Source organism: Grus americana, chromosome 3, assembly GCF_028858705.1.
Source record: "Grus americana isolate bGruAme1 chromosome 3, bGruAme1.mat, whole genome shotgun sequence".
Classification (NCBI taxonomy): Eukaryota; Metazoa; Chordata; class Aves; order Gruiformes; family Gruidae; genus Grus; species Grus americana.
This window is the reverse complement of record NC_072854.1, coordinates 58,792,012-58,819,968: the sequence shown is the minus strand read 5'-3', so window position 1 is coordinate 58,819,968 and position 27,957 is coordinate 58,792,012. Positions and strand designations below refer to the sequence as shown.

At 41.0% G+C, this 27,957-nt stretch overlaps 2 protein-coding genes and 1 long non-coding RNA gene across 14 annotated transcripts in view; 1 reads left to right on the top strand and 2 right to left on the bottom strand.

The window, feature by feature from the left end:
• The first annotated feature begins 1,322 nt into the window (after window positions 1-1,322).
• Window positions 1,323-9,442, top strand: LOC129203954 (uncharacterized). The gene is made up of 3 exons (XR_008576219.1): window positions 1,323-1,666; window positions 1,928-2,308; window positions 9,175-9,442. It is a non-coding gene; the product is annotated as an uncharacterized LOC129203954 (long non-coding RNA).
• On the bottom strand, window positions 7,295-14,398 carry HINT3 (histidine triad nucleotide binding protein 3). The gene is made up of 5 exons (XM_054819036.1): window positions 14,205-14,398; window positions 13,482-13,599; window positions 12,074-12,143; window positions 11,118-11,244; window positions 7,295-9,060 (listed from the first exon to the last, which is right to left on the bottom strand). Exons 1-5 carry the CDS (start codon window positions 14,337-14,339, stop codon window positions 9,013-9,015), a joined length of 498 nt encoding a protein of 165 aa, XP_054675011.1. The 5' UTR covers window positions 14,340-14,398; the 3' UTR covers window positions 7,295-9,012.
• Window positions 14,399-16,447: 2,049 nt separating this feature from the next.
• Window positions 16,448-27,957, bottom strand: part of NCOA7 (nuclear receptor coactivator 7) — a 101,142-nt gene continuing 89,632 nt past the window's right edge. For 11 of the 12 annotated variants that reach the window (XM_054819023.1, XM_054819033.1, XM_054819024.1 and 8 more), the window contains 6 exons: window positions 26,238-26,385; window positions 21,643-21,768; window positions 21,008-21,160; window positions 20,362-20,457; window positions 19,619-19,692; window positions 16,448-18,715 (listed from right to left, as the gene is read on the bottom strand). In XM_054819023.1, the coding sequence (XP_054674998.1) occupies window positions 18,580-18,715; window positions 19,619-19,692; window positions 20,362-20,457; window positions 21,008-21,160; window positions 21,643-21,768; window positions 26,238-26,385 (733 nt within the window). In that variant the 3' untranslated portion in view covers window positions 16,448-18,579. Of the gene's footprint in view, window positions 18,716-19,618; window positions 19,693-20,361; window positions 20,458-21,007; window positions 21,161-21,642; window positions 21,769-24,714; window positions 25,139-26,237; window positions 26,386-27,957 lie in introns of those variants that run through there. The other variant, XM_054819034.1, reaches the window with a different exon arrangement.

Genomic DNA, 27,957 nt, shown 5'->3' with positions numbered 1-27,957 from the left:
CTGCAGAGCATTGCTGTCTCTTCTGAGAAGGTGCATACCTCAATTTTCCAGTGATACTGTTTTCTACAGAAGAGTTTAACCAAAGCCCTGTTTCATCCTGCTTTTGACTTTAGGATCCATGCAAAGTCTCTGGCAGTCTCTATATGCTGCTCAGCATAGTTTGAAAGTATGTATATTATTAAGAGTTACAGAGTATTTGATCCTGACATAAAAACAAAGTGCTTTGCCGATGCTGCGTTTGTAAACTTAGCATACATTCCTATACTGCCCCTGAGAAGAATCAAGCAGTTTGTTAGCGTGGATTTGGGGAGTCCTCTTACGTCGACAACATTACATAACTATTTTAAGGAGGGAAAGCGAGAACAATTATCCTTTTTAGCTTTCAGGGGAATTTTAAGTACACAAAGTGTAATTACTCAAATTGAAATTTATCCAGGAAGCTAGAATTAACCACCCTTCTCTCACAAAAAATATAACAGGATCATCTGACAATCATGAGTTTCAATTTAAAAGTGAAAGACTGTAAATGAAAAGCCATTCTTCAGTGTGTGCTGCTGGTTTTCTTTCTCAGTTGTCTTTGGCAGCCGTGGGGTTGCCATCCTCTGCTCGCCCCATGTACTCTTCCAGACCCAAATGCAACACCAGCTTTTTTGACTGTGATTTGCACATTCTGCTGGGGCACTCAGGGAGCTCTGTCGCTGCTCATGGGGTTCACATGCAACAGCATCAACATATGTATATGGGCACATACCCATGAAACCTTACTTTAAAAAAAAAAAACAACAATGGTTTTAAAATATAGAAATGCCTAATCTATAATTCAGTTATTAAATTGTTCAGAATTTGCATTTCTATCCATTTCCCCATAGAAAAGCTAGCGCTAATCCTCTGTTTTATCTCCAAATGTCTGTAAGAAAAGTATCAGCTCTATTAATGTGCTACATGGAAACTCTAGTTTGTGTATTTCCACAGGTGAAGGATATGATCCCAAGACATGGTTATAACACAGATCTCTATATGTATAAAAAGTCTGTCCCTAATTCATCAAAGTAATTACATGCTGCAGAGCTAGTCCATAATCTAAGTGCATGTAATTTTATAGGTGGCAGGCAGCCTGTGTGCCCAGGGCCGCTGGGCAGTGAGTGCACGCTCCCTTGCCTGCAGCCTGCCTGTAGGTTTTAGCAGGCAGACATGGCTGTGCAGCACGGCCTTTTAAGGGAGAACTATCTATTTTGGTTTTGTCTTCTTCGCTAAATAGGGCATTGCGAGCAGTGCTGCGCTCACTAACTGGATTTCTGCTTCTCTTTTCAGTGCCTGATGAGGAAAATCCCCCTGCTCCCACCACATGTCGGCATTTCAGCTCCAGAGAATGTTTTCTGTGCGTAAGAACTTCCACAGTCTGTGGGCACCTCGTCGGCACAGCGTGGGTTTGTCCACCTTTAATCAGTGTGCAGGCAGGAGAAAGGCTGCCCACCCCCGTGTGTGGGTTGGTGCGCTGGCTCTTCGGGAATGTCAGTAAGCCTGTGCTGGACAGGTCAGCCAGCTCCGCATCCCAGTCTTTGGGAAGTCTCCAGGGCTGCCGAGTATAAGGATAAAGTTCTGTAAAAGGAGTCATTGCGTGAAGAGCAAGTACTGCACTACGTTTGTGTTGCACGGGGGCTGCAGGGTATGTATGGTAAACCTGTATCCAAGAACTGCGGCACTGCTACGTCTTGTAACCTCAGAAGCGTAACTTGCTGCCCTGTTTTACAAAATGACTTCTGAATTTCAGCTGAATCACTTTTATTTTCTTTATTGCTGTAGAGTTATGGGTAGACTTGACAAAATTTTCAGATATTTAACATCTATTTCAGCAGCCCTGCCTCTCACTTGGGCAAAACTCTCCCAGAAATTATCAGGCTGATTTATTGTTGTTTTTCCTTCACAGCTGACAGTGCACCCAAGAACCACAGCTACAACCAGGCATTGATTTGTTTCCTGCTAGAGTGCTGTAAAACATTCTCAAGAAATGGAAGAAGATAAAGGGCAGAGTGCTAAAGCTACCAGTGTGGTAGGTGACTTGAGGAAAAGTTGGCAAACCTGGGCAGAGGATCACACTGAATATCAGAGAAAGAACCCGTTCAGCAACGACAACCGGCTTGCAGCTAAACTGGTGCATACTCACAGAGGAGACCCTACCTACGGGAGACCCCCTGAAGGCTCCCAGACTGAGCAGAGAGGGAAAGATGCTCACTCACACGTGGGAAAGGAAGTAGAAGAGCTGTGCTTGATCATTAGGAGCACTGGAGAGGTGGGAGAAGATGGACACGTGAGTGTGACATTTGGGCAGCTGTTCGAAACATACGTGACTATTTCCAATAAAGTAGTGGGGATCCTGTTAAGAGCCAGAAAGCATGGTCTGGTTCATTTTGAAGGTGAAATGCTTTGGCAAGGAAAAGATGATGATGTGATCATCACTTTACTAGAATAAGGCTTTGTCATCTAATAAATTCTGCTGCATGGTTCCATTTGGAAAAACATATCTGGATACCATCTTGAAAGAGGTTGTCATTACAGAATTTCAACTCAGCTACTTACTGGGACATGAGCAGGAAAGAAAATAGGCCAGAAGGATAAAAAATAGTTTTGACAAAATGGTAGAGATTTGGACATAAATCACAAATGATGAACTAATCCATCATGCTGCCATTGGATTGTCCTTTCATTATTATTATCCACTACCAAGTATACCACAGTTCTTCAAATAACTCCACTGGCTTACTACGAGAGGTTACTGAAAGTATAAATTACTAACTTGCTACCATTCAGCACATTCTTGCAGGTTGTGAAATACTCACTGTGTGTGGGATTTTGATTTGTAAAACATGGAATTGAAAACTTTTATGGGAATTCATATACTTCTTCAAAAAAAGAGCCTGGGATATAGCAAAAGTTTAGGTTATTTTCACATGGTGAAACTGAATAAATGGAAGTTACCTTGACTTTCATGAAGTATCTGAAAATTCCTGAATTTACAGAAATAGCACAGCCAGGATATTTGATGGTTCCTAAATTAATTGCATCTTGCATGTGTTTTGGAGAGCTGTGCTAGTCCTAGTATTTAATAGTCTATTCTTATCATCATATCTTCTCCAAACCTTCTGTGTCTCTTGTTCTTTTTCCTCTCTATATCACAGAATTTTTACCTGTTCTGTTCTTCTAATGCTGTGTCATACCCCAGCAGATCACAAAACTCTGCAGCCTTCTTGGTGAATTCAGCTAATATCTCTTCATAGAAAGTAGGGTGCCTCAACATAAAGAAGTGAGAGACAACTGAAACTGTATATTGGGGCACTGTGCATTTGTGGGGGGAAGAAAAAGGCTCTTCTTTCACAAAAATGCAGCAGTGCAGTTTACAACAGGGGGAGAGTAGAGTTCCTGTAGTGCCAAATGCCTAAATAAAAGTATAGCAGTGCAGTGCCATACCTCACTTAGCTGAGACAGAGCTGTGATTTCAAAGCACAGTTGTGAGTTCTCTGAACTGGGAGAAAAAATTATCTGCTGGTTAAAAATGGGACTGAAAGATGAGTGATAATGATTTTCTTTATGGTTCTTCTTGGGGAACATTTCTGTGTTTAAAAAAAGAAAGGATTGGTTATATACAATAGTTGTAGTAATGCTATTAAAAATAATCATGAGCTGTATTTACAATAGTCCCCACCAAGAAAACTGTATAATTAGGAATACAAAATTCTATTTTTTAGTAGTGCAAATAAAAGCTTTTACGTGGTGTTACCTACACTACTTGATGGGTCTTTAAAATAGAATATTCTCTTGCCTCAAAAGGATATTGAAACCTAATATAAATTATGAACTCGATCAAAGTGGTAGATGGTTTTATTCTATTAATATAAAAGAACATTTTTTGCAAAAAGCCTAAAAGATTTTTTTGTTTTGACATTTTCATCCAATAGGGATTTGCATCAAAATAAGCCTTTTGACTGAGCAAATAAAAATATGGATTTCATTATCCTTCTGCCTCTTTTTCCTAGTGAAGAGACAATGAAAATAGAAAACAGGGAAGAAACAAATGTGCTGAAATAAATATATCTGGGAGCCAGATGCAGGTAGAGCATGGAGGGGGAAACAAAGGGTGAAGTTTAATCACCACATAATTTTACCAGGTTGGAAACTGGGCAATATGTGCTGCACCAGGCACTGCTGGTGTGTGTTCCATTAGTTTTCAAATCCACTCCTTCTTCCTAAACAAATCTATGTCTTGCAGCTGCAAACAAGACACATTATTTGTGATCTTAACACATTTAACATGCTTTGTTTTTTGGAAAAGCATTTCTTGCCAAAATGATGTGAGCACACCTCAGTGGATTTCAGCTCCTGTTAGATAAAGCCTGGATATACATTTTAATTTCAAATGAATCAAGCTTTTTATAATACAGCTATGGAATGCGGTTTGTTTAATTCTAACAGTTCTGAAATGCAGTCAGTTCTGGTGTAGCATTAGTTCATAGCTCGCAGGAAGCAGTATCAAGTGGTTCTAGTATCACCAGCTGACTAACAGGATGGTAATATCAGGAAGAATAATACATTACTAGACATCGTACAAATAATACATTAAAAGACACACAGTTGAGGCAGTGTGTAGCCTGAGCACCTTAAGATGCAAGTCCAGCTCATGTAAACTTGCTAGTCCTTAATTAAGACTGACTCAAATAGTTAAACGTCAGGAATCTAAGCTTACACTGCCATGTAAGTAGCTAGCAATAGATGCTTACATGGCCTCTGCTGCACTCTCTCCTGCTGCTGGTTGGTTTAAATATCACTTGAGTACATCTACAAGGGCTTTAAGCGCATCTCTGATCAAAACAGACAGAAGCAGAGTAAGTCCTAATGAAATGGTCTTACCCACTTTGTAAGCGACTAAAAAAAGCTTGCCCTATTGTGGTATTTTGAATAAAACCAAGGATTGTTATAAAAAAAGATTATAGAGGGATGGATTTTTTTAAACAATTATAGGGCCAAATTTCCTACCTGCCAGCTTTAGATGAGCATTCTCTAAAGACCGACTGAAACGTCTACGTGCCCGTGCAATGATTATACACACCAACCTGCCAAAGTGGGTGTCAACCATGCAGGTTGACAAACCCAGGCTCCCACTTCCAGCAACAGCCAGTATTTCAAATGAAGTGTAAAAGATAGATAATACAGTTGGTCAGCTTGTCCACTGGAACACTCCAGAATAAAAAAAATTACTCCTGAAGCCTGTGTAGTCACAAATGCATCATATCTAATGCACGTGACTCAATTTAACTACTTATTTACAAGTTTTACAAAATTCTGCTTCCTCTTCTGTTATGTGGAGTTTAGATTAGCATCTACAGATGGAACAGGAATTTAAACTTTTCAATAGGCAACTTTTTTTGTGACAGGCTCCTATTAGAGCAAATGGAGCAGAATTTATTAAATTATTTTTACAAAAATTGTAGCATGTGAAGTGTTTTAGTATTAAAGATTATTTGTAATAAGTAAATTCTGACCTTCCAAAAGGTCAGAGTAACTTTCAGCTCTTCAAATCTCTCCTAAACTTCATTTCTCTGTGGCAAGCTCCCTCGGCGCTCTTTCCTCTTCTTCCACTTGAAGCCTGTGAATTCTGCATCTGTGTTGGACTGTATGTTGTATAGGGATTATCTGTGTTTTGTCAGACACTGAAAGCACCTTCAGCACTTCAATGGATGTTGCACATCAGTTTGAAATGACAGCAAGTGAGTTTTTATGCAGCATTTTCTTGTTTCCAAGTTTGTCAAATTTCAAATACGATTTTCACTGGTTTGCCCCCATTTTTATGCTCTTATTTACAACTCACACTTAAGAAGACTTCAGAATAGCTTGAGGAGCTATTACCAATTTAATCACATTGAAAATGCTGTCCTTAGTCAAAACACAAACTATTTTTTATTATATGTTTAACAGCATTGTATGTGTATCTGTTTCATTCTTTCAGAAGGGGCAGTTAGTACTTCAGCATAAAAGCGTCATTCTCTGGGTTCGCATTAGGTTGGGAGTTTATGTAAAACAATTGAGCAAAAGAGTACAAATAAAGCTTTGTCTTTCCTAAACTTGTAGTCAAAAAAGCAGCTTTTCTCAGGATTGCTAATACTGGATCAAAGAACAATGGAGCCATGGGCAGTGGCTAAGCAACTTCCCTTTGCTTCTCCAGGCTCTTGGAGAGCAAGAGCTGCCGAGTTCACTCTCCAAGAGTATTTTATTGATCCTTGCTCATTGGAAAGCTCTACGGATGATTTTGGAAGGTTTAAAATGATGCTATAATGCTGCTGTAGAAGAGGGTGACATAGTTAATGGCATCTGCCCACCGCCTCTTCCAGGGGCCAGCCAGTAATTCTGAAACATATTCAAAGCATATGGATAGGCTCTTCAGAAAGTATTTTACCTAATTAAAAAAATTATCTGCTGAGTCCAAGAACACTTGTCAATACAGAAGGAAAATGGAACACAGTTCTATGCTGAAAAACACTAATGAGATACTGAGCATTCATCTCAGTAATTAATGTGGCTCTGTTTAATGCTTTGTTGTTTGAGCTGCTGCTGCTGTCAGAGACAAGTTGAATTCCCCATCTTGCTCATCAGCAGAAGTTTGGTAGCTAGATTATATCCTGATTCTTACCTTGCCAGTCTTACTGTCATTAGTGGGACCCTTCTCAAACGCAAGCTATAGAAGTTGAGCTTTGTGCTTCTGCGTATGTTTGACAATGTACTGGGTCTGGCTGGGATGGAGATAATTTTCTTCAGAGCAGCCCGTAAGGTGCCACAAGCGGTGTCGGTACAACAGCAGCGTTCTGGTGGTTGCTGAGCAGCGCTTGCACAGTGTCGAGGCTGCTCTTTTCCCCGCTCTGCCCCTCCTGTAGGCAAAGGACTGGGAGGGGACACAACCCACACACCGGATACAAACTGATCCGCAGGGGTATTCCATGCCATATAACATCATGCTCAGCAATAAAAGCTGAGGAGAGATGGTTCTGGGGGTTTTTTGGGGTGGGGTGGGGACAGCCATTGCTGCCGGCCTGCTTGTGGGAGGCCGTGAGTAGTTACCTTTGCATCACATACCCTGTTTTTTTTCTCTTTCCTTCATTTATTAAACCGTCTTTACCTCGACCTGTGAGTTTTCTCACTTTTGCTCTTCCTGTTCTCTCTCCCATCCCGCTGGGGTCAGGGGTGAAGAGCAAGCAAAGGGCAATCCAGGGTCAACCCCCACAGTCCACTATTCCATTGCACTGGAAGATCATTCCAAGATTAGCATTTATTCTGTTTATTAGTCCTTTTTGACAGTGGTTCATGTTGGTACTTTAAATATTACATGTCACAGTTAAGTACAGTTACATAAATTAATTACAAATGAGAACACACACACACAGTATTAACTCTTGAAAGATCTTAATGTTCAGGTATTTCACAAAGCTAGGAGCCAGCTCAAACCTCCTAATCTATTGCACAGAGGCAAAGTTCAGTGGCTTTAATTCACACTCTTCCTACTTAATGTTACAAATTAAACCCCTAAAGAGCTGCAAATGACATGGGAGCACCCACTAAAAGAATTACAAGATATTATGAACGAGATTTTACAGAAGAGCAAGGTGTGAACTCTTCTGGGTAGAAAATGTTCTTCAGAAGGGTGTGAACTTTCTGAAGTATTACATATAGTTTACCGTAAGAATATTACAATACATCGTACCACTAAGGCAACAGATGCTGGATCAGTGGAAAACACTGAGAAGATTACCTTTGGGGAAGCTTGCAAGTGCAACAGATCATCACCACCTCAGCTGCATCTGCATGCATCAGCCGAGGACACTCGATTAGTGAGGCACCAAGAGAGGCTCTGTGAACCAAGAAAATCCACTCCATGTTTTCTGGAGCCTGAACTTTCCCAACAGTCTGCCTTAATATGGTATTGACAAACAGAGTGCTGGCAGTACTGCTTAGAGGCATACAGCAATGGTTCATACAGCAACCCGACACGTTCCAATTTTGGGCTGAGTCCCCAAATTCAAATCACATTGCTGTTACGCAAGCCTGCCACAGACTCACTGCACTAAGGACCCATTTCTCTTATGACTTCATTTAGAAATCAAACTTAGCCAAGGCATTAGTAATCTCCAAGGGACTGCCAGCGAGAACACTATCAGAACCATCTAAAATTTTGGATTTTTTTTTTTCCTACTGTCATGCAGAAGAGCGGTATATTAAATCAATTCCTCTGAACTCTCACATCATTTTTTGTAAACATACAATACCTAACTTAAAATGTGGTGCATATAAGAGGGAAATGAGTCCAACATACAACCACTTACACATACATTTAAACTATATTCTATGTTATATAGCATTATCGCATCTTGGGCACCTATTGTATTAACATTCAAAAGACAGGTAATATATTAAAGTGGTTTAGCACCACAAAGTTAGTAGTGTACTTTCAGCAATGTGCCTACCAATAACTAGGCATAACTAACATATCATACAAATACAGATGGAAACGTAAATGTTTTAAATGTTGCTTGCAATCCCAGAACAATGCATCTTTAAAATAAAAGCTTTATTCCACAACAAATATTCCCTTTGGTACCATGTACATGCCGTTAGTAGCAGCTTGCTGCCTTAGTTGCAGTACATTCTGCTGCTATACCCTGACTTTAACTAGGAAAGGTCTCTGCATGTGTGCATGTGCATGTGTAGGTATTATGCATGTATATATATACACAAATATAAAATTATAATTAAGATACAAGGCCTTATTGTCAGAGAAGTATACAGACTGAAGTATCCAAATGGGAGAATTAGGTTGGCAGGTACAAATTATGTGTGTATCTCCTCATAAGGAATTAAAGCTTTTTTTTTTTTTGTCCTGGTATATTATTGGCAACATCAAACTGTGCCACCTTAAATCAGAGTTCAAAGACAAAGAACAAAGTGGCTAGTGACACAAGGCTAAAAGGGCTTTCAACTGGCAGCATTTTCAGTTTGCAGTCGCTCAATCAGTTGTTCAGCCTACGAAAGAGAGAAAGCAATGCATTAACTACACCATGGACCTTCAGTTTACTGAAAATCGCACTTTAAAAATGTAAGTGACACTGACAGACCATTTACTTTTCATTTTTACAGACAAAGCATACAACAGAAGCAGAAATCAACGATTTCTTTAAACAGCAGACACCTTTTCACATCAAACTCCCATTAGGTGATCAGAAGACGAACCAGAACCTAGGAATGTCAGAGGACGTTTGAGCAAATAAATAGCAGATAAAGCAGTGTGGTGTCAAAGAACTCAGAAGACAACAGTGGTCTGAACAACCAAGCTGTGAGACCTGGAGTTCTTTGGGAGATGCTCCAAAACAGCGTGTTGTGACCTCTCATCACCCAACAAGCTGCACACCAGCCACATGTGCTGCTGAGGGATGGAGTGCGTTCAAGTATGTGGTTCGTGTCACGAGATACACATCCATTCTTTGGTTATGTCACTATGCTCACACATACTTTTCTCATCATATGGCTATTTGCGCATCTAGCGCATAGCTGGGACAGCTGCATTTTGTGTATCTAACAGCACCAGCCCACAGAGCCCTCAGGAAGGCTCAGGGCAGAAGGAAGCCTGCCAGCGATGTTCCAGCAGGCCAAACTGGGCACATGGAGGCTGACACGGGCACTTCTGAAACAAATCAATTCACTGTCAGCCTTTTGGTTTTTTGCCAGTCCCACTGAATTAATCTTTTAATTTGAACTAGCGCTTGAGGTTTTACTAAGATCTCCAAAGGAACCATGTTGAAAGGTAAAAACCTTAAGTCTGGCATGCTTTAAATACATGCAGGAAAAATGCAGTCAGCTACTTAGGGTAGGAACAACTTAACAGGACTTTCGCTCTTGAAGTTTATTTGCAAATAAAGCTAGATAACTTCATTTTCAGTTGCTCCATGCTTTATCTGAATCTTGTTTTGCATTCCTAAACAAGAATCACATTCAAGCCATTATAATTTAAAAAAGAAACAAAACCTAAACCAACTCAAGAACATTTTCCAACTTGACAACAGGGCAAAATATCTTTTGAAGTGCGTCCATACTGGAGAGCCAAACTTGGTACAGATCTCTCTGAGCTAATCCAAGACAGCAAGCAGTAAAACTACACAGCCATATTTATTTGAGGGCCAAATATCTGCATGATGCTCTACAATACAGCAGAGACACATCTGCTTTTTTTGAGCTGAGAACTCCAGCAAGGTACCACTGTGAAGCAGCTGAATTTTTTCTCTTTAAGTAAGAGGCTGTCTATATTCTTTAGATGAGACACACCTTTTTCAGCATCTTTGTTTTGGGGCTGCACAGTGACACCAGGATGCTGTGGCTACACTGCAAGGATCAGGTCTCTGCTGTGTCAAAGCAGTGAGAATAAGCTTTAGTCCTCGAGAGAGATCTTCAAACAGTGATTTAGTCAGTGCCAGTTCAGTCTCATTGCTTACCTCCACTGACATAAATCAGTACAAACAATGTTTTTATAAAGCAGACACTTGTTCTAGTCTAAAGGTGACGAGAAAAAACATGTGAACTGATAAAAGCAATGATTAGGCAGATGTGTTTTTCACCTAAATTGGATGAACCAGGGTATGTACAACAGTCCATCACATTTGAATACATCCTTTTAAATTAAGGAACAAATACTTATGAAGTGTCCTCAGCAGCGTATCACATTAACCTAAGCTACACATTAGGTCCAGAACTACTGTATTGTTTGCTGTTAATGTTATTGGCACTCCATTCCCCTTAATAAGCATAAACATTAAAGTTTTTACCATTATATTTTCTCTGGTCTAGTGGAAGGTGTCCCTGCCCATGGCAGGGGGGTTGGAACTAGATGGTCGTAAGATCCCTTCCAACCCAAACCATTCTATCATTCTATGCAATAGTTAATGCAAAATACACATAATTAATAATTACAGCCATGACAAAAATAATTGCTCAAAGAATTTTTGGACATAATTAAAACATTAGAAAGACATCACATTTTCAGCTTGCAATTGAAAACCTACCAAAAAGCTCACCTACATTACACTTACCGTGATAAACCAGTAGGAATTGATTCTGTACACGAGTCTGGATAAGAATCCTAGCTGACTGGCTGGGGCCAGGACATGAAGATGCAAGTGGGATATTGAGCAGAATGGAGGCCAGTGAAAACCCATTCTTCAGAAAAGGAAAATGAGTAAAAAAAAAAAAATGGTGATGTTAATTCAGGAAGAAGTGGAACATCGCAAGTTATTTAACCTGATCAACTGAATTAACAGCTCAACTCATCGCATTTTCCTTGTACATAAAGGCAGGAACAAAAATAAGCCCTTTCACTTCCATTATGCTCTCAGGGAATGTTTCCAAAATCCCATTAACCTCCTCCTTCACATCTCTGTATTTAATATACATTTTGTTAAAAAGGAGGGTTTAAAAACTAAAACATATCTTAAATATATCATACCTAATTTTCAGCTGGAAACCTAGCTGTTACTAGATGAATGTAGTTTGTACCTATTTTAATCATGAAGGCCCAGCTCCCTATACTGTACACTACCTTAATTATGTTACAATTTACTTCAGCTGTCAAAGGCACTGGCTTAAACTAAAGGATGCAGCGCTAAAACCAAATGAATGCAGCTATGACTGAAATACAATGCAGTGCCCTGCTTGTATAGGACAAAGTTTATCCCTCTTCTGGAACGTGGGATTTAGAGAATATTTTCAGTACGTAAGTAAAGAGTAGCTTTTTAGATAAGTTGTTTGAAGTGCCCTCTCTATCCCAAGATGTGGTCAAGAAAGAATCTCACAGTTGGAATGCAACCTGCTCTGGAAGTTCCTCAGAAAAAAAAAAGTTTATATTCAATGCCAGGACATTCTACTTCAGAAGTCATGCGATAAGTGAACGCAGATCTGCTTTCTTCAATATTGCAGTTGTTGTCACCATCTCTAAAATAGCTTTCTAAAAAGTAAAAAACATACTCAAACGCAGGGTTCCATTACATACCTTATATCATTCAAGTCACTAAAATTATTTCTCTGGAGGACGGCTTTTCCAACTTCCATCATCCTCTTCACTATTAAACACAAATAAATTTCATTTAATGTTTAAGTAATGTATTTACACATTATATGTCATCACGTAATTTAAAGATATACTTTTCAGAATATTAGCTTCAACAAACTGATTACACTGAGATCACAAACATGAATTTTTCAAAATAGAAATACTGCAACTACTCATAATCAAACAAAAATTGTCAAGACAGTGTTGTGCAATGATTGACATGAACATTGCCACTGTTACCAATTTCCACATTAATAATGCTTTTAAGTGTGGTATTATTCTAAGACCCTTGGCCAAAGCCACACCCTTATTAAGAAACCAACAAATACTGACTGGTCAGAATGATGACGTTTACACTAATTCCAGTGTTCTATCTATCTCTACACAGCTACAGGACTTTGATCTCTAGGTCCTGTGCAGCCTGGCATAAGTTAGGAAGTTTCAGAGATGGTACACAAATTTAAAATAAAATAAAACCGTCAGTCCTATTTATTACTAGGACAACGTTTCGTTACAGTATCACTGAGAAAAGAAACAACTCTAATACAAAAACTCCAGGCAAAAGTCTAAGGAATTGTCTTGAAGCCAAACACATACAGAAGTATTTTCTGAAGAAAACTACCCTACGTTTAGAAGAGAAATACAGTGATGCAAGATTTACAATATGCAACTATAACTCCTTTCTTGCATCACCAGTAAATTTCCCTAAGGTGGAATCTCTTCATGCATGTATGGCTGTTGTTTCTTCTGTTACTCAACACACTTAGCTAGGCATTTCTTGTGAAACAAATGCCAGGACAATGTTTCTTAATTAAAAAAAAAAAAAGTCTATCAACAATAAATCATAGCATCAATATTTTAGAATTTTATCTTTTCAACAATTATTGAAGCTTATTGGAACACTATTTCCCTCTTTCTTTTCTCATTTCCTTTTTTCCTGAAAAATAACGTAGCACCTATTTTAAAATACAAATGTTATAAAATTCTTCTATAATTTTTCATATAATTTAAAATTGCATATATATCTAAGAAAACACAATAAAGCAGCACATAAATGCTTTAAAAATAAAGATGCAGTTCCAACAAAGTGCTGAGGTATCTATACTCTACACAAACAAAAGAGATTTCATGCACTAGTGCAATGTTTTTCTAGAACTACACCAAAAAACCCATGCTATTCTAGAACAGCACATGGAGGTTCCCAGGAAGAGTAAGTCCCTATCTACTGTCACTCACACCATCTATTTCCACGTTTACATCCTCAACTAAATGGTGCTCAAAGGTGTAATTTACTTGACACTGTACAAAATTATCTTCCTTTAGGTTAAACACACGCTAAGAGCCTTACCTACAGGTATGTGTTCTGCCTTCAGTGTTTTGCAGTTTCCCATGTGCTCCACCGGCACCACCAGATAGTGGTGGGGGGCACCAGGTTTGATATCTCTAAAGCAAACAAGGTCTTCGTACTAAAAAAGGATGCAAACATATTAAATCGATTAGGACGAGGATATTGGCAAAGAGGAGGTAACAAAGTCCATCTTCTCCGTGTCAATGTGATACCTATTTGAAATAACTCGCAAAAATCTTAAGATTTTTGGAGCCAGCCTACAGAAAGACTTGTTAAGCACGTTTGTGTCCTCAGCTGACCTTTGCAGTCAGGATTCCGTCTGCTTTAAGGTTTCTAGCTCTTATGCCAACATTTAAGGATAGCAAGATATTTCCTTTCAGATCAGCGTTTCACTCCTATCTCCAGAAAAGAGTGGAGGACCCTGAAGACTCCCCCCACGCGCCCTCAGCCCTTGAGCCCTGCCCGCTCCGCAGGCCCCGGTGCCCGCACAGGAGCTCTTACACCGGCATGGCGACGGCCAGGACGTGCCTCCTCCTTCAAAACCGGCAACCCACAACCACCACCCGCCCAGGCCAACAAAAGCCAGCGGCTGCCAGCGGGAAGCTGACCGGACCCGCACCTGCGGGAGAGGACGAGGGCGGCGAAGGGCGGAAGCGGCCGCGGGAGCTCCGCGGAGAGACACCTGGGGAGGCCTTCGCCGCCGCCCGCGCGCCCTTCACCCACCTGGCAGGGCAGCAGCGCCGTGCCCGGCTCCTCCCGGCGGGCGATCCTGCAGAACACACACTTGCCATTGTAGCTGCCGCCGTTACCGGCTTCTCTCTCCTCAGCAGCGGCGGCAGCGGCCTCCTCCCCCGCCATGGCCCCGGCCCCGGCCCTCCGCCGGCAGACACCGCCCGGCCGCCGGGACCGCGCACGCCCCCTACCGGCGCCTGGTGCTCGCCGCGAGAACCAATGGCGGACGCCGGGCCGGGGACCACTCACAAGCGCTCGCGGCAGCGCCCCGCCCGCCTCCTACGCCGCCAGGGGGAGCGCGCGGGCTGCCGGAGGGCCCCGCCCCCCCCCGGTGCTGCCGCCCCGCGCCTCGGCAAGGGCCGGCGCTCCCGTCACTCCGACGTAAACCGGGTTATTTAATGGCGCCTTACACAGCTCAAGCAGGGCCGTGCGTACGCTTAGCGGCACCCTCGACACGGGCAGGCTCTTCTGAGCGGGCAGAATACGAAATTCCCTTGGGGCTGCGAAGGAAACCTCTAAGCCGCACGCTGAATTACACCCCAGGCGTCAGTAAGAATACATCAAGTCTGTCACCCGAAGTTTTCACTAAAAAAGGTGCAAACTTGCAATAATATTAAGTGAATGCATTCCGAGGTCAGTCAAATCATAGAATCACAGAATGGTTTGGGTTGGAAGGGACCTCAAAGCCCATCTAGTTCCAACCCCCCTGCCATGGGCAGGGACACCCTCCACTAGACCACATTGCCCAAAGCCCCATCCAACCTGGCCTTGAACACTTCCAGGGAGGGGGCAGCCACAGCTTCTCTGGGCAACCTGTTCCAGTGCCTCACCACCCTCATCATATCAACTGCTTCCAAAGCCAACAGAGGGTATTTCTAAGTGGCAGCTAACCTTCAATTTCTAAAAATGTTTCCTTAATAATTTATATCTTAAATCCCTTGCACTATTAGACTGAATTGCAGAATCCCTGACCACAGAATTTCAATGTTTGTATTCTTTGTGCAGCCCAAATGGTACAAAGTACTTGCCCCACAGATGATAGGCCCTAGTGTTTAAAGAGGTAACAAGCTGCAAAATTTAGAATGAGACTTTTTAAAAATGCATTTCTTTCAGAGCGAGTGAGCTGTGCTTGTACAAATAGGACACAGTTAGCTATTCTACCTGAAGAAGTGCATTTGCCAGCAATTGCTGACCTGCAGAGCACGAGGCAATCCCTTTGCAATGAGCTAACCTGCTCCTTTTCTCAGCTACAAACAGGCAAGTGATATCTTGAAAGTTTACACACGAGGATTATTCTGAAAGTAACTGGGTTGCACTTTGCTCCAAAGCCACCTTTGTACAAAATATCCAGTGCAAAAATGGCACTGAAACCAGCACCACATAGAACAGCCACGCTTACCTGGGTACTTACAAGCCCTGTTGTGAATGAGCATTTCAACACTGTTCTGGATCAACAATCTTTATCGGAGTACCACTAAAGTACATATGCTTTACGTTGCAAGAACAAGCTTTTGTACTCCGAGAGAAAATTTACTCATGACCATAATTTTCCTCTTACTTTATGTTAAGAAAATTCTTACCGTCATTGCGCTCAAGGCAAGGTTCACAGACAGCATACTTGTTCTGTTTCATGCGCAATCATAGATTTGTTTTTTCTTATGCCACCTCTGTATACCATAAAACCAATAAAGCCAAACCCCAAGTACTTTTAAGACATAGTATGCCTTTGTCTTGCTTGGACAGAAAGAAAAATACATCAACACTTTAGTAACCTAAGAAGGGTGCATACAAAAGTTATGTACACGGACTTTTGACTTCTGGGAGCAGGACGGTCTAAACCAATGAGGGAATGAATACATGTCATTCACTACAGCTGCGAGAAGCAACAAGAACTACTGGTTAAACTACTGTTAATCTGGAACAGGATTACCGGTATTTCTTACCTCCTTGACACAGTCTGTCGTTGAGATGAACTCAAAACATGGCTGTATTTTAGGAGGTGCCATACCACACAAGAAAAAAAAACAATCAAACAACACAGCACAAAACCAAAAGAAAACAAAACCCAAAAGCCCCTAACTTCTTAGCCATGTTTCTCAAATATATTGCTGGAATTCTCTTTCTGAGGGGAGGCACAGGCATTTGTCAGTGTAACCTGTAACTTAAACTGCATCCTTTCATCTTTAAAATGCACTGAAGTTTGTGAATAAAAGAGAAAACATCTCTATAACAAGTTTCTGAATGCATAAATTCCTTTATTGAAAATATTGTGATAGCACTGCATTACATATATTCAATATTCATAGTTTCAAGGGTCACAGAATTTTGATTGAACAACACTGTTTCGAATATAGACCACAGCGTTTAGATATGCTCTGACAAGGATAATATAATGGAGTAAGTTGTAGATAGCAATAGTGAAATGTATGTAAAATGTTGAACTTGGTTGGATTGTTGGTTTTGGTTTGTTTTTTTTAACGATTAAGTGGTCTGCCACCATTTAAAAGAGCAAACAGTATTAGATATTCCTGGTATCTTCAAAGCGTTATACTGTTAGCAACTTCCAAAATATTTTATAGCATTACCAATAAGAACTTTATTTATGGCTGTAGTAGACCACACAGAAGGGAAGTGTGAAAAGCTCACGTGCAGCGTGTTAAAGGCTTACTGTATATAGCATTGGCTTTTAGACTGTGAAATTTCTGTGCAGGATTAAGATTTAGTAATGCTTTTGAAAGAAAACCACTTGGCTGCTTTTTTTTTTCATCTATTCAAAATGGGAAGAAGAGTAACTAAATCGAGCTGTATTAGTTAATAATATTCCAAAATTAGACTGTACTGCTTAATGCATGGAAGCGCACTACCATTTCTAAAAGCCACCTTTCTCAGGACCGTGACACATTCAAGTTTAAGGGCAGGACAGCGTCCTAATGTTGGTTGGGTCTGGATTGTGTAAACAACATCACAGCGTAATGGGAAAGCAGAATTCTTTAGCCAATAGTGAAGATTGCCAGTCCTCTGTCACACTCCATTTACTGAAGTTTTCATTTTGTAACATGCAGTCTTGTCTTTTCAGTGTTGAGGGCGGAGGGGAAAAAGTATCTGATTGTTTCATGAAAAACAAGATTATTTAGTTGCCTGTCAAATCCTAAGCTAGCCTGTTGCTTCAAGTCTTTTTCAGGAAGGAAATCATATATATAATTACTAAGAAAACAAGTATTACACTAACATGACCTGGCCTGTTAGGGAAATAGCATTCTTCTCTAAATCTCAATTCTATTTCCTCTTTAACAAAGCAGTTACTCTTCAATTTGTAGAGCAGTGCTCATAAAAGCACAGTGGGTGGCTTATTTTGAATCATTTGGTGGTGATACAGAAAAGCAATCCTCTCTTAGACATGTCCTTTGTAAACAGTCAAATAATACTGGGGCAGATGCTCCGAGCATGCTGTCCCAGTTCTGTTGACTGCAGCAGAGCTGATACAGTCTATACCAGGTGGCAGTTTGCCCAGTGTCTCCAGACACCACCAAAATAATAATCTATTAACAGGAATGTGACAGCAGAGTTAAGAAGAAGCACTATCCACCTTCTCCCTCATCTCAGAAAAAAACCAAACCAAAACAAAACAGAATTATGCACTCAAGTGTTTCTGCCAGAAAACAAACCCTCTCATTAGGGTAAAAAGAAAACCAAATCTCATTTATGAAATAAAAATATAAAAATTAACTTCAGAAATCAAATAAATTGATTCAGAATGCATATGAAACCTACCTGAATAGCAATTATTTATCAAATTGAGATTCGAAACATTAAGAGAAAAAACCCATAGCTAATACATTTACAAAAAAAAAATCTGCTATGCAATAACAATAAATAAAAAGATTTAAAAAACCATGTTCCCTTAAGTGCTGTGTACACCTATTTCTGATTCTTTTCCATGGCAAACAGTATGCTGTAGATTTTGGTAAAGTAACCTTTTATTTTTGGTTAGCATTTGTACGTTGAACATAAATACACATGGAATGTACTAGATAGTTATAGTTTTCCCACAGGATCTTTTTCACAGTTACAGAAAAAGTTTTCAACTTACACACCGTGAATGATTTCATAAGCATCATATCTTCAATGGAAGAGTGTTGGAGGAGGAAGTGAAAAAACACTTCAGACTGATCTCTTACTGTTCTGTCTCCTACTGCCTCTCAAAAACAGCTCTGTTTTTTCTTGGGTTGGTTGGTTAGGGTTTTTTTTGCGTAGTCATGCTCTGGTACAAACTTGAGGAAAAAGCGTGTAACATTGTGAGGCAGCCTGCACCTTCTAGTTAGCGTTTAAGTGCCTAATGGATCCAGTCCTTAAGGCAGTCCGTATTTCATTCAAATGTCCATACTTCTACATCTTGTATTATGAAATCTTCTTTTTTAGATAAGATGTCATTATTGAAGGTGCTGCAGGAGTTGCTTCGCCCATGATACAAATCTGCATCTAACCATAAGCCAAACCGGCCACTAAAAAGGAAATACATGACAAATTTCAGGTTACATATAATAGTAAAAATACTGGAAGCTTTAGAAACAACCAGAGGAGCAATACAGAGGAATCTAGGTAATTCTGAGGATCTCTTTGAACAAATGTGAAGAGCTTAATCCTAGCAAAGCACTTGCCAAGAAGCTCATGGAGCAGTCCCCTCACTTTTGTTCATGCCAGCGAGTGGGGCACAGTGCAGGACCGAGCGTGCGCCCACGGCCCCCGGTGCCGTTTGGCTGTTCCCACCGCTGGCTGTGGCTGTGACTGACACCAGGATGTGGATGTCAGGGTCCCTTCCTGGGCTGTTTGGATGTGAACACGGCCCCTTCTGGTTTAGGGGGAGGAAGAGGGGTGTTTATACACTCCCAATGCAACACCATGCCCAGATGCCTGTGGTGCAGCTTGCAGTCAGCTTTAGTTACTCGTATAGCCTTAGCCCTTGATTTCACACCCACTGACCTTTGAAATTTAGGACCTCATTAAGCACTGTCTGTATCCTTGCTCTGCACAACAACATAATAATGACAATTTAATAAGGACCATGTAAGAAACCTTAGAAGCAAAACTGCCATTAAAAATTATCTTCCAGTGGCAAACCACTTCAGCAATAAGATGTGTATCTACCCAAAACATCTGGGGTTTTTCCAATCTCAAAAAAAAAAAAAAAAAAGAAATTAATTGCCCAACATCAGTCACTCTAAGCAGTAGAAATTGCTCTGGGACTGTAACAGAAATCAGATTGCTGAGGTATCTGCACTAAACAGCTTACTAAAAGTTCAGCCATTTTACTGATTAGTTTTTCTTGAAACTACCATTGTCCCTATTCTCATTAAAAAAAAAAAAAAAAATCAGCTGCATGATTAGAAAACCATACATTCACTCACCCTCCACCTCCGAGCTCCAGAGAGCTGGTGTCTCCGTTGATGAAGTAGGTGTTCTCTCCACTCCATTTGAATACCTGAGGGGGGGAAAAACCCAAATATATTTGGACTGTGAGGATTCTTGTACTCTAAAACTACTGGGGAACTGAGTCAACAGGTATTTTTTGGTGTGGTCATATTTTATTCTTTTTTTTTTTTTTTTCTTCAAGGGGGATGAGGAGAGGTAATAGGTAGAAAGTAAAGGAACAATACATATTGAAAACTATGAACAAGGCACCCTAATCGTTTTTAAAATTCTGCTTGCATCTCTGAATCAACAGGCATTCTGTTAAAAAGGAAAATGTGTTCAATATTGAAAAATGCATAAGCCATGAACATTATTTCAGTAGAACTCTTATCTCTGGTTTGTTGTCACTGTGACCCTAAGCACGTGTGAAATTATACCCTATTCTTTATATCGCTGCCTGCCAAGATGAGTCTTTGACAGTCCACTTCTTACTCCTCGTGCTTCCCCCTTCAATCCACTTTAAAACCTCTCCTCACCCTTACAGACTGTCCTCTTGGCACTTTGGATAATTACAGCTACTTTTCCTTAAAGCACTGCATTGAGGCAATGAGTGATTAACTGCATTCATCAACAGCTGGCACATCTTCTAAACTCAAATGTGCTGTCGTCATAAAAATCTCATAAATGTTTCAGAAGTGGAACCTAAAAATCTTATTTGAGAAAGTGAACACCCACTTACCTTGAAATTTGGACTGAATGTGTAGAGGAATGTTTCACCAGTGCCATAGTAATGGTCACTAAACCTGAAGGGATGTGTAGCATATGCTCCAAATATCTGTCAGAATGAAATGATTAAACTACTTTTGAGAACAGGGTAAAATTCAAGAGAAAAAACCCAAGACATTCCAAACTACTTTCTAAAGAACAACTGAGCTGGTATTTCATATCAGAACCACCAACTAGTAAAGTACATCAGATGAGCAAGTACTCCCGCAAATCTTTTGTACCCTGCAAGTTAAAAGCCAGATGACAACAATGGCAGCAGGAATGCCAACCCTAGGAGCTACTGAAGTACTAGACCTCCACAGAGGGACTATTTGTGACAGCTTGTTAACTGAGATACCTGAGGAAGATACTCCCATGGGCACTATTAAAAGGGGCACTCATTGCCATTATGAAGTGGGAGGGGGTGAGGTGGTATTTCTATTAGTGCTGATGTACTTTCCTGCCTCTAAGTTTAGTTTAAGCAGTAGAAAATACAGAAGAAAACACCAATGTCTTATTTTGGTGCGACGTCACTTCACGCTATGATTAGTACTTCATAATGATCACTCTTTATAATGTTGCCCTTTTAGTCCAACCCCTGTAGAACAAGCACTCCTTACCTGGTTGTCCATGTCCTTGATGACAAGGAGAACTGGACTGTCGAGAGATGCTGATTTACGGTACAGAGTCTTCAGGCTAGTCCCATGCTCCAGTGTACTGTATGCAAGCCGCCAGGGATATCCCTGCACTCGTGCGGGCAAGCGCCGGGCAAGCTGGGCAATGAACAGGAGGAAATGGTTACATATTCAGCAGGTTGGGTCACAGGTGGTGCCCCAGACCATTCCCTTTCTGCAGGGGCTTCTGAGCCAAAAAATGGCTGTCAAGGGAGCAGGTGATGCCAGCAACTTAACGTCTCTGCCACCTGCATGTGGCCTTGTACTCTGAGGCCAACTGCCTGTACTCACATCACCTGTGAAAGAGATTTGAAAACTGGCAGCCCCTCTCCGAACACTAAAAAGAGTTGCCAGTCCTCAATATCACAACTCAAACTCCAGAGTTGCAAAACATAAAAATAAGCTTTCCGGGTGAGCCAGTGCTGCAGCAAACAGGACCTTGCACAAGGATGCTCCAACATCCTAAGTACTTTCCAAATTCTTAAAAAACATTGGCATTGCCTCCAGAAGGCAGAATGTCCCCCACTCAGCAGAGACAGCACCACAGCTAACAAGGAGACTTGAGGTTTTTCCAGCTGTACCTGCTCTATGTGCATATTCTCCAGGAGGGCGCTGTGATGCTTTAAGACAGGCAAAGTATCATCATCATCATCTTCATAGTAACTGCAAACACTCTTTCGTCGTTTTGCTTCTTCTACAGTAATGATCTGAGGCAAGAGAACAAGTGTCCAACCTAAAGCATAGCTCTTACACTGTCAATCCTCTGTTGAAGCAAATTTAAAACAACATACTCCTCAGCTGTTACACTGTGTGGAACAAAACCACTGTATGGGATGGTTCTATCAAGTACAATAACCAAATGGGGAAAATCTGAACTGGCAAGGTGAGACAGCACAACCAGAATTTCTTGATGCCCTGGTGACCCCCACAACTGTAGATTCTTTGGCTTAATAAACATTGAGGTAACCAGGTGACATCACGTGGTCAGTCTCAGACATACTTGGTCGCAAGTCAGAAGGCTAAAGTGCACCTACTTCTTCCGAGGCACACTACATGCATCTGAACTAGATGTCTTGTAGCAATCTAAATGAGGAGGACACAGAAGCTTCTTTGTTTTCTCTCACGCAGCTAGTTGAGCATGTTAATTATTTTCTCAGGTGCTAATGCATGAGAATATAAAAAAGTTTAAAATTTTACATCTTTTTATTAAAACAGCAGCTTTTTTCTGGTTTTCTTTACTGACTCAGACATGGGTTTGTGCATACAAACTGAAATAGAATGAATATAGCAAAGAAGTAAAAATGTAAATCAACTTGAACAGTTAGTTCTGTATTGTAGGAAAGGTACTGAGTAAGATTCTGAGCATCCAGTTTATGTAAGTTCTTGAAAATACTCATTCTGAGAGTCAAGGTCTTTATAAAATACGTTCTAAGTTGAAAATGATTGAACAACTCTTTGTAAACTTCTATTTATTCCTTTGCTTAAGACTTTATAAAGAGAGTACACTTTAATATTTTAAAAGGTGAGTCCATATGAATATTTCTAATGTCAGGTTTGAATTTAAATACTGATAAAACGAAGCACAGACTTCTCCCCAGCAACTACAGGTAAGTCACACTACCTTTTCCCATAAAGTTGGAAACAAAGCAAGAATGCAAGTCGATACATTTAATGCTTGTCTAGAAAAGGACTCAGTAGTTTACAGGGTGAGAGAGACAGAGGACAAACTCTGAATCCCACGCGGCACGGGCAGCAAACAGAAATCCAAAGGTGGTGTGGGACAGGATCTCCCATGCGGGCAGCACCCATGGTGCCCGGAGCTCACCACAGAGGGGAGGACGCCGCCTAGCCTCTCAGCAATGGTGGTCCGGGTGTCCTGGCTCCTGATGAGCTGTGCTGGGGTGATCGGCCTCCCGGCTGGCAGAAAGCATCATCTGGCACAGCTGGAAAGCCACTAACCCTTCAGTGCAGCTTGGGGTGCCTAGCAAGCAACAGGAGCCTGGGCTCTGCACAGCAGCGGGAGGTGAGGTAAGACACACTGTGCCCAGCAGCGGGGCGTTAGCTGGGGCTCGGTGCCACCAGGGCAAACAGGAAGCAACAGTGAGAGCTCAGAGACAGGGCTGATGAGAAAGAAAAAGGGAAACAAGGAGGCCTAAGTACAAAACAAATGGGAAACCGTAAACCACCATCCTTCCATGAGCACATCACCACAGAGGTCTTATCTTGGAGCGGGAACGTCAAGATGTGGCTGCAGAGCACACTGCGCCACTGCCACACATCTCCCTGCAAATATGGCTTCCAAAGGACTTTCACGTTACACATGGATAAAGTTTTGCCTAAGTCCTCCACGCCTTCATGATCACTGCTTGAACTTGCAGAAGCTGTCAACAGTCAAGACAATTGCCAAGAATTGCCTGGAGGTCCTACACGCACCTACCCCACATGCGAGAAAACAAATCCACTGGACTGACTCCAGGTGCAGACTAAACCACACCACAAAGCACAGAGCAGGAGCTTTTTGTGAAGATCAGGTCTGGTGAGGAGCTCACCATGGGTAGGACAAAGCCCTGATACCGTCAGTCACACCTGGCATCTCCAGTGGGACCTGAGGAACTTGTCCACTACATGCACTCACGTCCAGCCCACATTCGCCTGCAGCCGCCCCGAGCAGGGCACCCGGGCACTGGCACTCCAACATGCACAGCAGGATTAGGAAAAGACAGGAAGGACCACCACAAATCAAAATCCAGCCTGCAGAATTAACGTTGTTACGTGCCCCTGCACGCCCGGGCAGTACCGGTATTCCTGTCGGTGATACTGGAAAAGCTGTACAGCTGCGTCCTGCCCCTCCAGCCCAGGCTCAGTGGGATCTAGTCCTGGGTCTTCTGAGACTGGAGGGAATCCTGTGCTGGAAAATTTTCCTATGGCCAATTTCAGGGAAGGTTTGCACTGCAAAATTAAGATCAATTTAAAAAAACCCAACAAATTGTTAAAGGAAAATGGTCTTTCTGCTTTTATCCTTGTTCTTTTTCTACCTCCTGAATGGTTTTCCTTCCCTCCTCATCTCCCAGGCCATTATTTTTAAATTTTTTTTTATTTTTGCCCTCTTATATCAAAAGTACCCAACTCTTCTTTCAAACACTCTTTTCTAGGAATAGTCTCCCTGCCCAGGGAGGGGAAGTATCACAGTAAATCAAACGGTAACAGGTATCTGTAGCAAAATGCAACCAAACTCAGAGACATAAGCCACCACAGAAAATCTATTAACACAGTGGTAAATTGCAAATCGACTCCACAGAGAGACAAGCCCGCCTCTTCACTGCATAGATAGCTGTTCAGTCTATAACTGAAGTGCACATTTGAATGAAGTTCTGAGTCAACAATTGGAAAAAAAAAAAAAGATAGGATCTGCATAGATAGATATTTTCAGATAATTACAGACCACACATAAGCAGAAACAGATTAAAAGAATCAACCACTACAGAAACTGGATCTACAAAAATCTTTTAAAGATTTTATGGGACTGAGAAAGCAAACTACCTGGGTGGGAATACCCTACTAAAATTCATCTAAGTACAGAGCACATTTTTTACTAGGACAGAAGTGCTGTATCAGATCCACGCTGTTCAAAACAGGGACATAGTTCCACATACCTCCACAAAAGTTTCCTCCTGGTCGGGTCTGGCATGGTAAAGAATTCGAACATTCAAAGGCATTTGTTTCCCTTTCATTATCTACCAGTTTATTTTGCAGTATCCACTACACTTCCCTGCTCCAGCAGCAGGAGCTCTTGCCTACAAGTACGACAGACAGCTACTGCCAGTGGCACACTGTCACAAAATGGTTTATACGCTTCTCTACACTCGCACTTTCTGTTTCCCTGCAAGGGCGAGTGAAACTTTCACTGTAATCATGCCCAAATTTGGACTTCCAGTAGAGACTTCCTGGCAAACCTACTTTCAATTTATAAAGTTTGAATATACTACAACCAAAAGAAGCTGTTTCCAGCTAATTCTTCTCCCAATACATATTTTAATAAAACAATGAGATAAAAGCTCCCAGTGTGGCCAGATCTCTCCCACCTCCGTTCTTCAGATCACTGGCCCTCCTCCTTTGTTTAGGTTTTATGGAAGTGGCATGCAAATACAGTGAAATCTAGTGCAATATGTAACTGCACTCAACTCTGAGCAAACCAAGGAATGAAGATGCTTTTTTTTTTTTTTTCCCATCTTGCAGTTCACAAAGCACCAACATTAAGAAACTAAAAAACTGCAAAAATAAAAGCTATTTGGGATTAAAGATGATGCTGCTAAATTTCAAATGGCAAGCTCCAGTTCTGAGTAGGACAACATACTTTGAAGATAGAAATGCTTGGGGGGCGGGGGGAAGAGGGCAGTAGAATTTTAAAGACAAGTTTATGTTTAAGACAAAGAATCAGATCACTTTTTAAATCACCATCAAGATATTTCCCACTTAGGGATTTATCTGATTTTTAATTGAACCAGTATCTTTAGCACAAGAGTGCTTCAGCATTCAGAAACATCATTTAAAAATGTGTGAAAGCTTATTTCCCTTAGAAACTAGGCTTTGCATGCACAAGAGACAGAGAGATAACACACGCAGGCATGCCAAGTAGTTAAAACAGATTGCAAAAGCTCCCATATGAAAAGGCCAAAGTCCCAGTCTGAAACCTATTGATCTTACAACCAATATTCAAACAGTATTGTTGCGTGCCCCTGAAGCAAGGGTATGGCACATCACATACCAATCTATTTCAACCAGCACACAGGAGTCTCTGTTGGTGTTTACGTGTACACATACATTTTGGAAGTTTTGTTTGTAGTATATAAATACAACATGAGTTTAGCAACCATACACCTGTATAGTTTTGTAAAAGGCTAATATCACATAACCAAAATATTTATACAACTTCTGCTGGTTGCATGCCACAGAGCTCCCAGTTGTTTGCTCTTTCTAGGGAGAGAAGAAAGGAGGACTGAAAGGAATATGAATACATTTGTGAGACAGATACAAGCCTTGACGAGACTTCTATATGAAGCAGGAAGCATTCTAAAGAAACACCATAAAAATAATCAAAGGAGCAAGTGCTAAGATTCTTATCAGGGGATGCACATTTGATACGCCCATGCTTCATACAATGGCAGAAAGCACTCACCTCCCAGCTTTTAGTTGTGGGCTCACTGAAGAAGTTGTCTATCATGTCAAGCTCCTCCTTTTCTACGACGACAAAACCTTGCTCTTTTGCATCTTTCCCATATATTTCTGGTGACCACTGAACAAAAAATGTGTACAAGTGATCCACCCTGTAAACAGAAGCGGAGACAATCGTTGTGCAGTGGTCCATGAACACAGCACTGTTGTGTAGCACTGAGGCTTTGCCCAATGACAAAGAAGGGACAGCCATACAAATAGGATACCCGTGTACTTCCACCCTCGCATACCGCACAAGGCAATAGCTCCTTCCACCTGGCAGCCTGAAGCATTTCAAGGTTTCTCTGCTTTCCGTCCCCACAATATTTTTTTCTTCCCTTTGCTATACACACAGCCAAAACATCATGGAGAAACTAAATGGCTTATCCAGTCCCACACAATTCATATTAAAATGACAAATTGCTTGGTATTAGATCATGCTCACAAAAGTTAACTCCATTAAAAAAACTCCTCACTTGAATTATTTAGTCTGACCTCCTGCATAAACCAAGCCGTAAAATATCACCAGTAAAGTCTACATCACATTTCTAGTTGCCCTCTAAAAGTTAGAGACTAACCACAAAACAATTCTTCATTCTGTTAGCATAATGACAATAAGCAGTTACTGACAGTTTTGCTAATGATATAGCACCAGCAGTATATGCAGTTCTATAAATGTGGCCAGCTCTCAATCACTGTCTTTAAAGAGATATTCTTTGACAACATTCGTAACAAACGGTAAAACAATTTCAAGAAGGAATTTATGTAGTATATTAAAATTAGAATGAATGCATGCAATTTCAAGCAGGAATACAATAGTGGATCTACTGTACAAGAATTTGAATTGCCAGCAAAAAAATAAAACCCTAATTAAAGAGGGCAGATAAAAAGAAGTACTTATGGCACTGGATCTTTCTCCAGTTATTCACCAGAAAGTTTTGTCTGGCAATTCCTTGATCAATACAAGCCAAGAAAAATCTTAGAGAAATTTAGAAATTTCCCCCTTTTATTTCAAGTTACTTGGATTTATACATATATATGTGTGTGTGCGCGCGCACAAATAATCTTAAAACACCATTTCAGCGCTGTTGGGTTCTGTTCAGGGTCACTAGTATAATTCCAGAGATTTTTTGCACTCAAGTCTACCTTTTTGTTCTACACTCCTACCAACGAGGGCTAGAGTCTGATGTCAGTTCTAGCAGCATGAACTGGCAGCTCTGAAATTGTTGCCCACTCATGACAGCTACACTAATTCACAATCTAAGTGAGATATTTGGAGGAGCCTGAATCAAGAAATCCGGGTCCAATTTCCACTACCCTCAGAAAGGATAAAGGATTGACTGCTTCATCATGGAAATATCCTCTTAACCATGAAAAAGGAACATATTAGCATTGCCATCAATTTTTTCTCTTCTCCTTTGCATTCACAAACATTTCTGTGGTGCATGGCGAACATGTTCTAGCAGAGTTTAAATTTTTGTTATCAAATAAGAACTGTACCTGTGAAACATTTTTAACATATACAACCAAATACGGTTTTAGTACAATTGTGCTAAATTTGTGAACACCCAACACTAGTTCGTGAGGCATCAGCAGCCTCCCTTCATCAAGGACAAGTAAGGTACCTAATGTTGATATCAAAGTACAAATTTTAGCTGCTGTTGATCCTCTGCAGCAACACACAC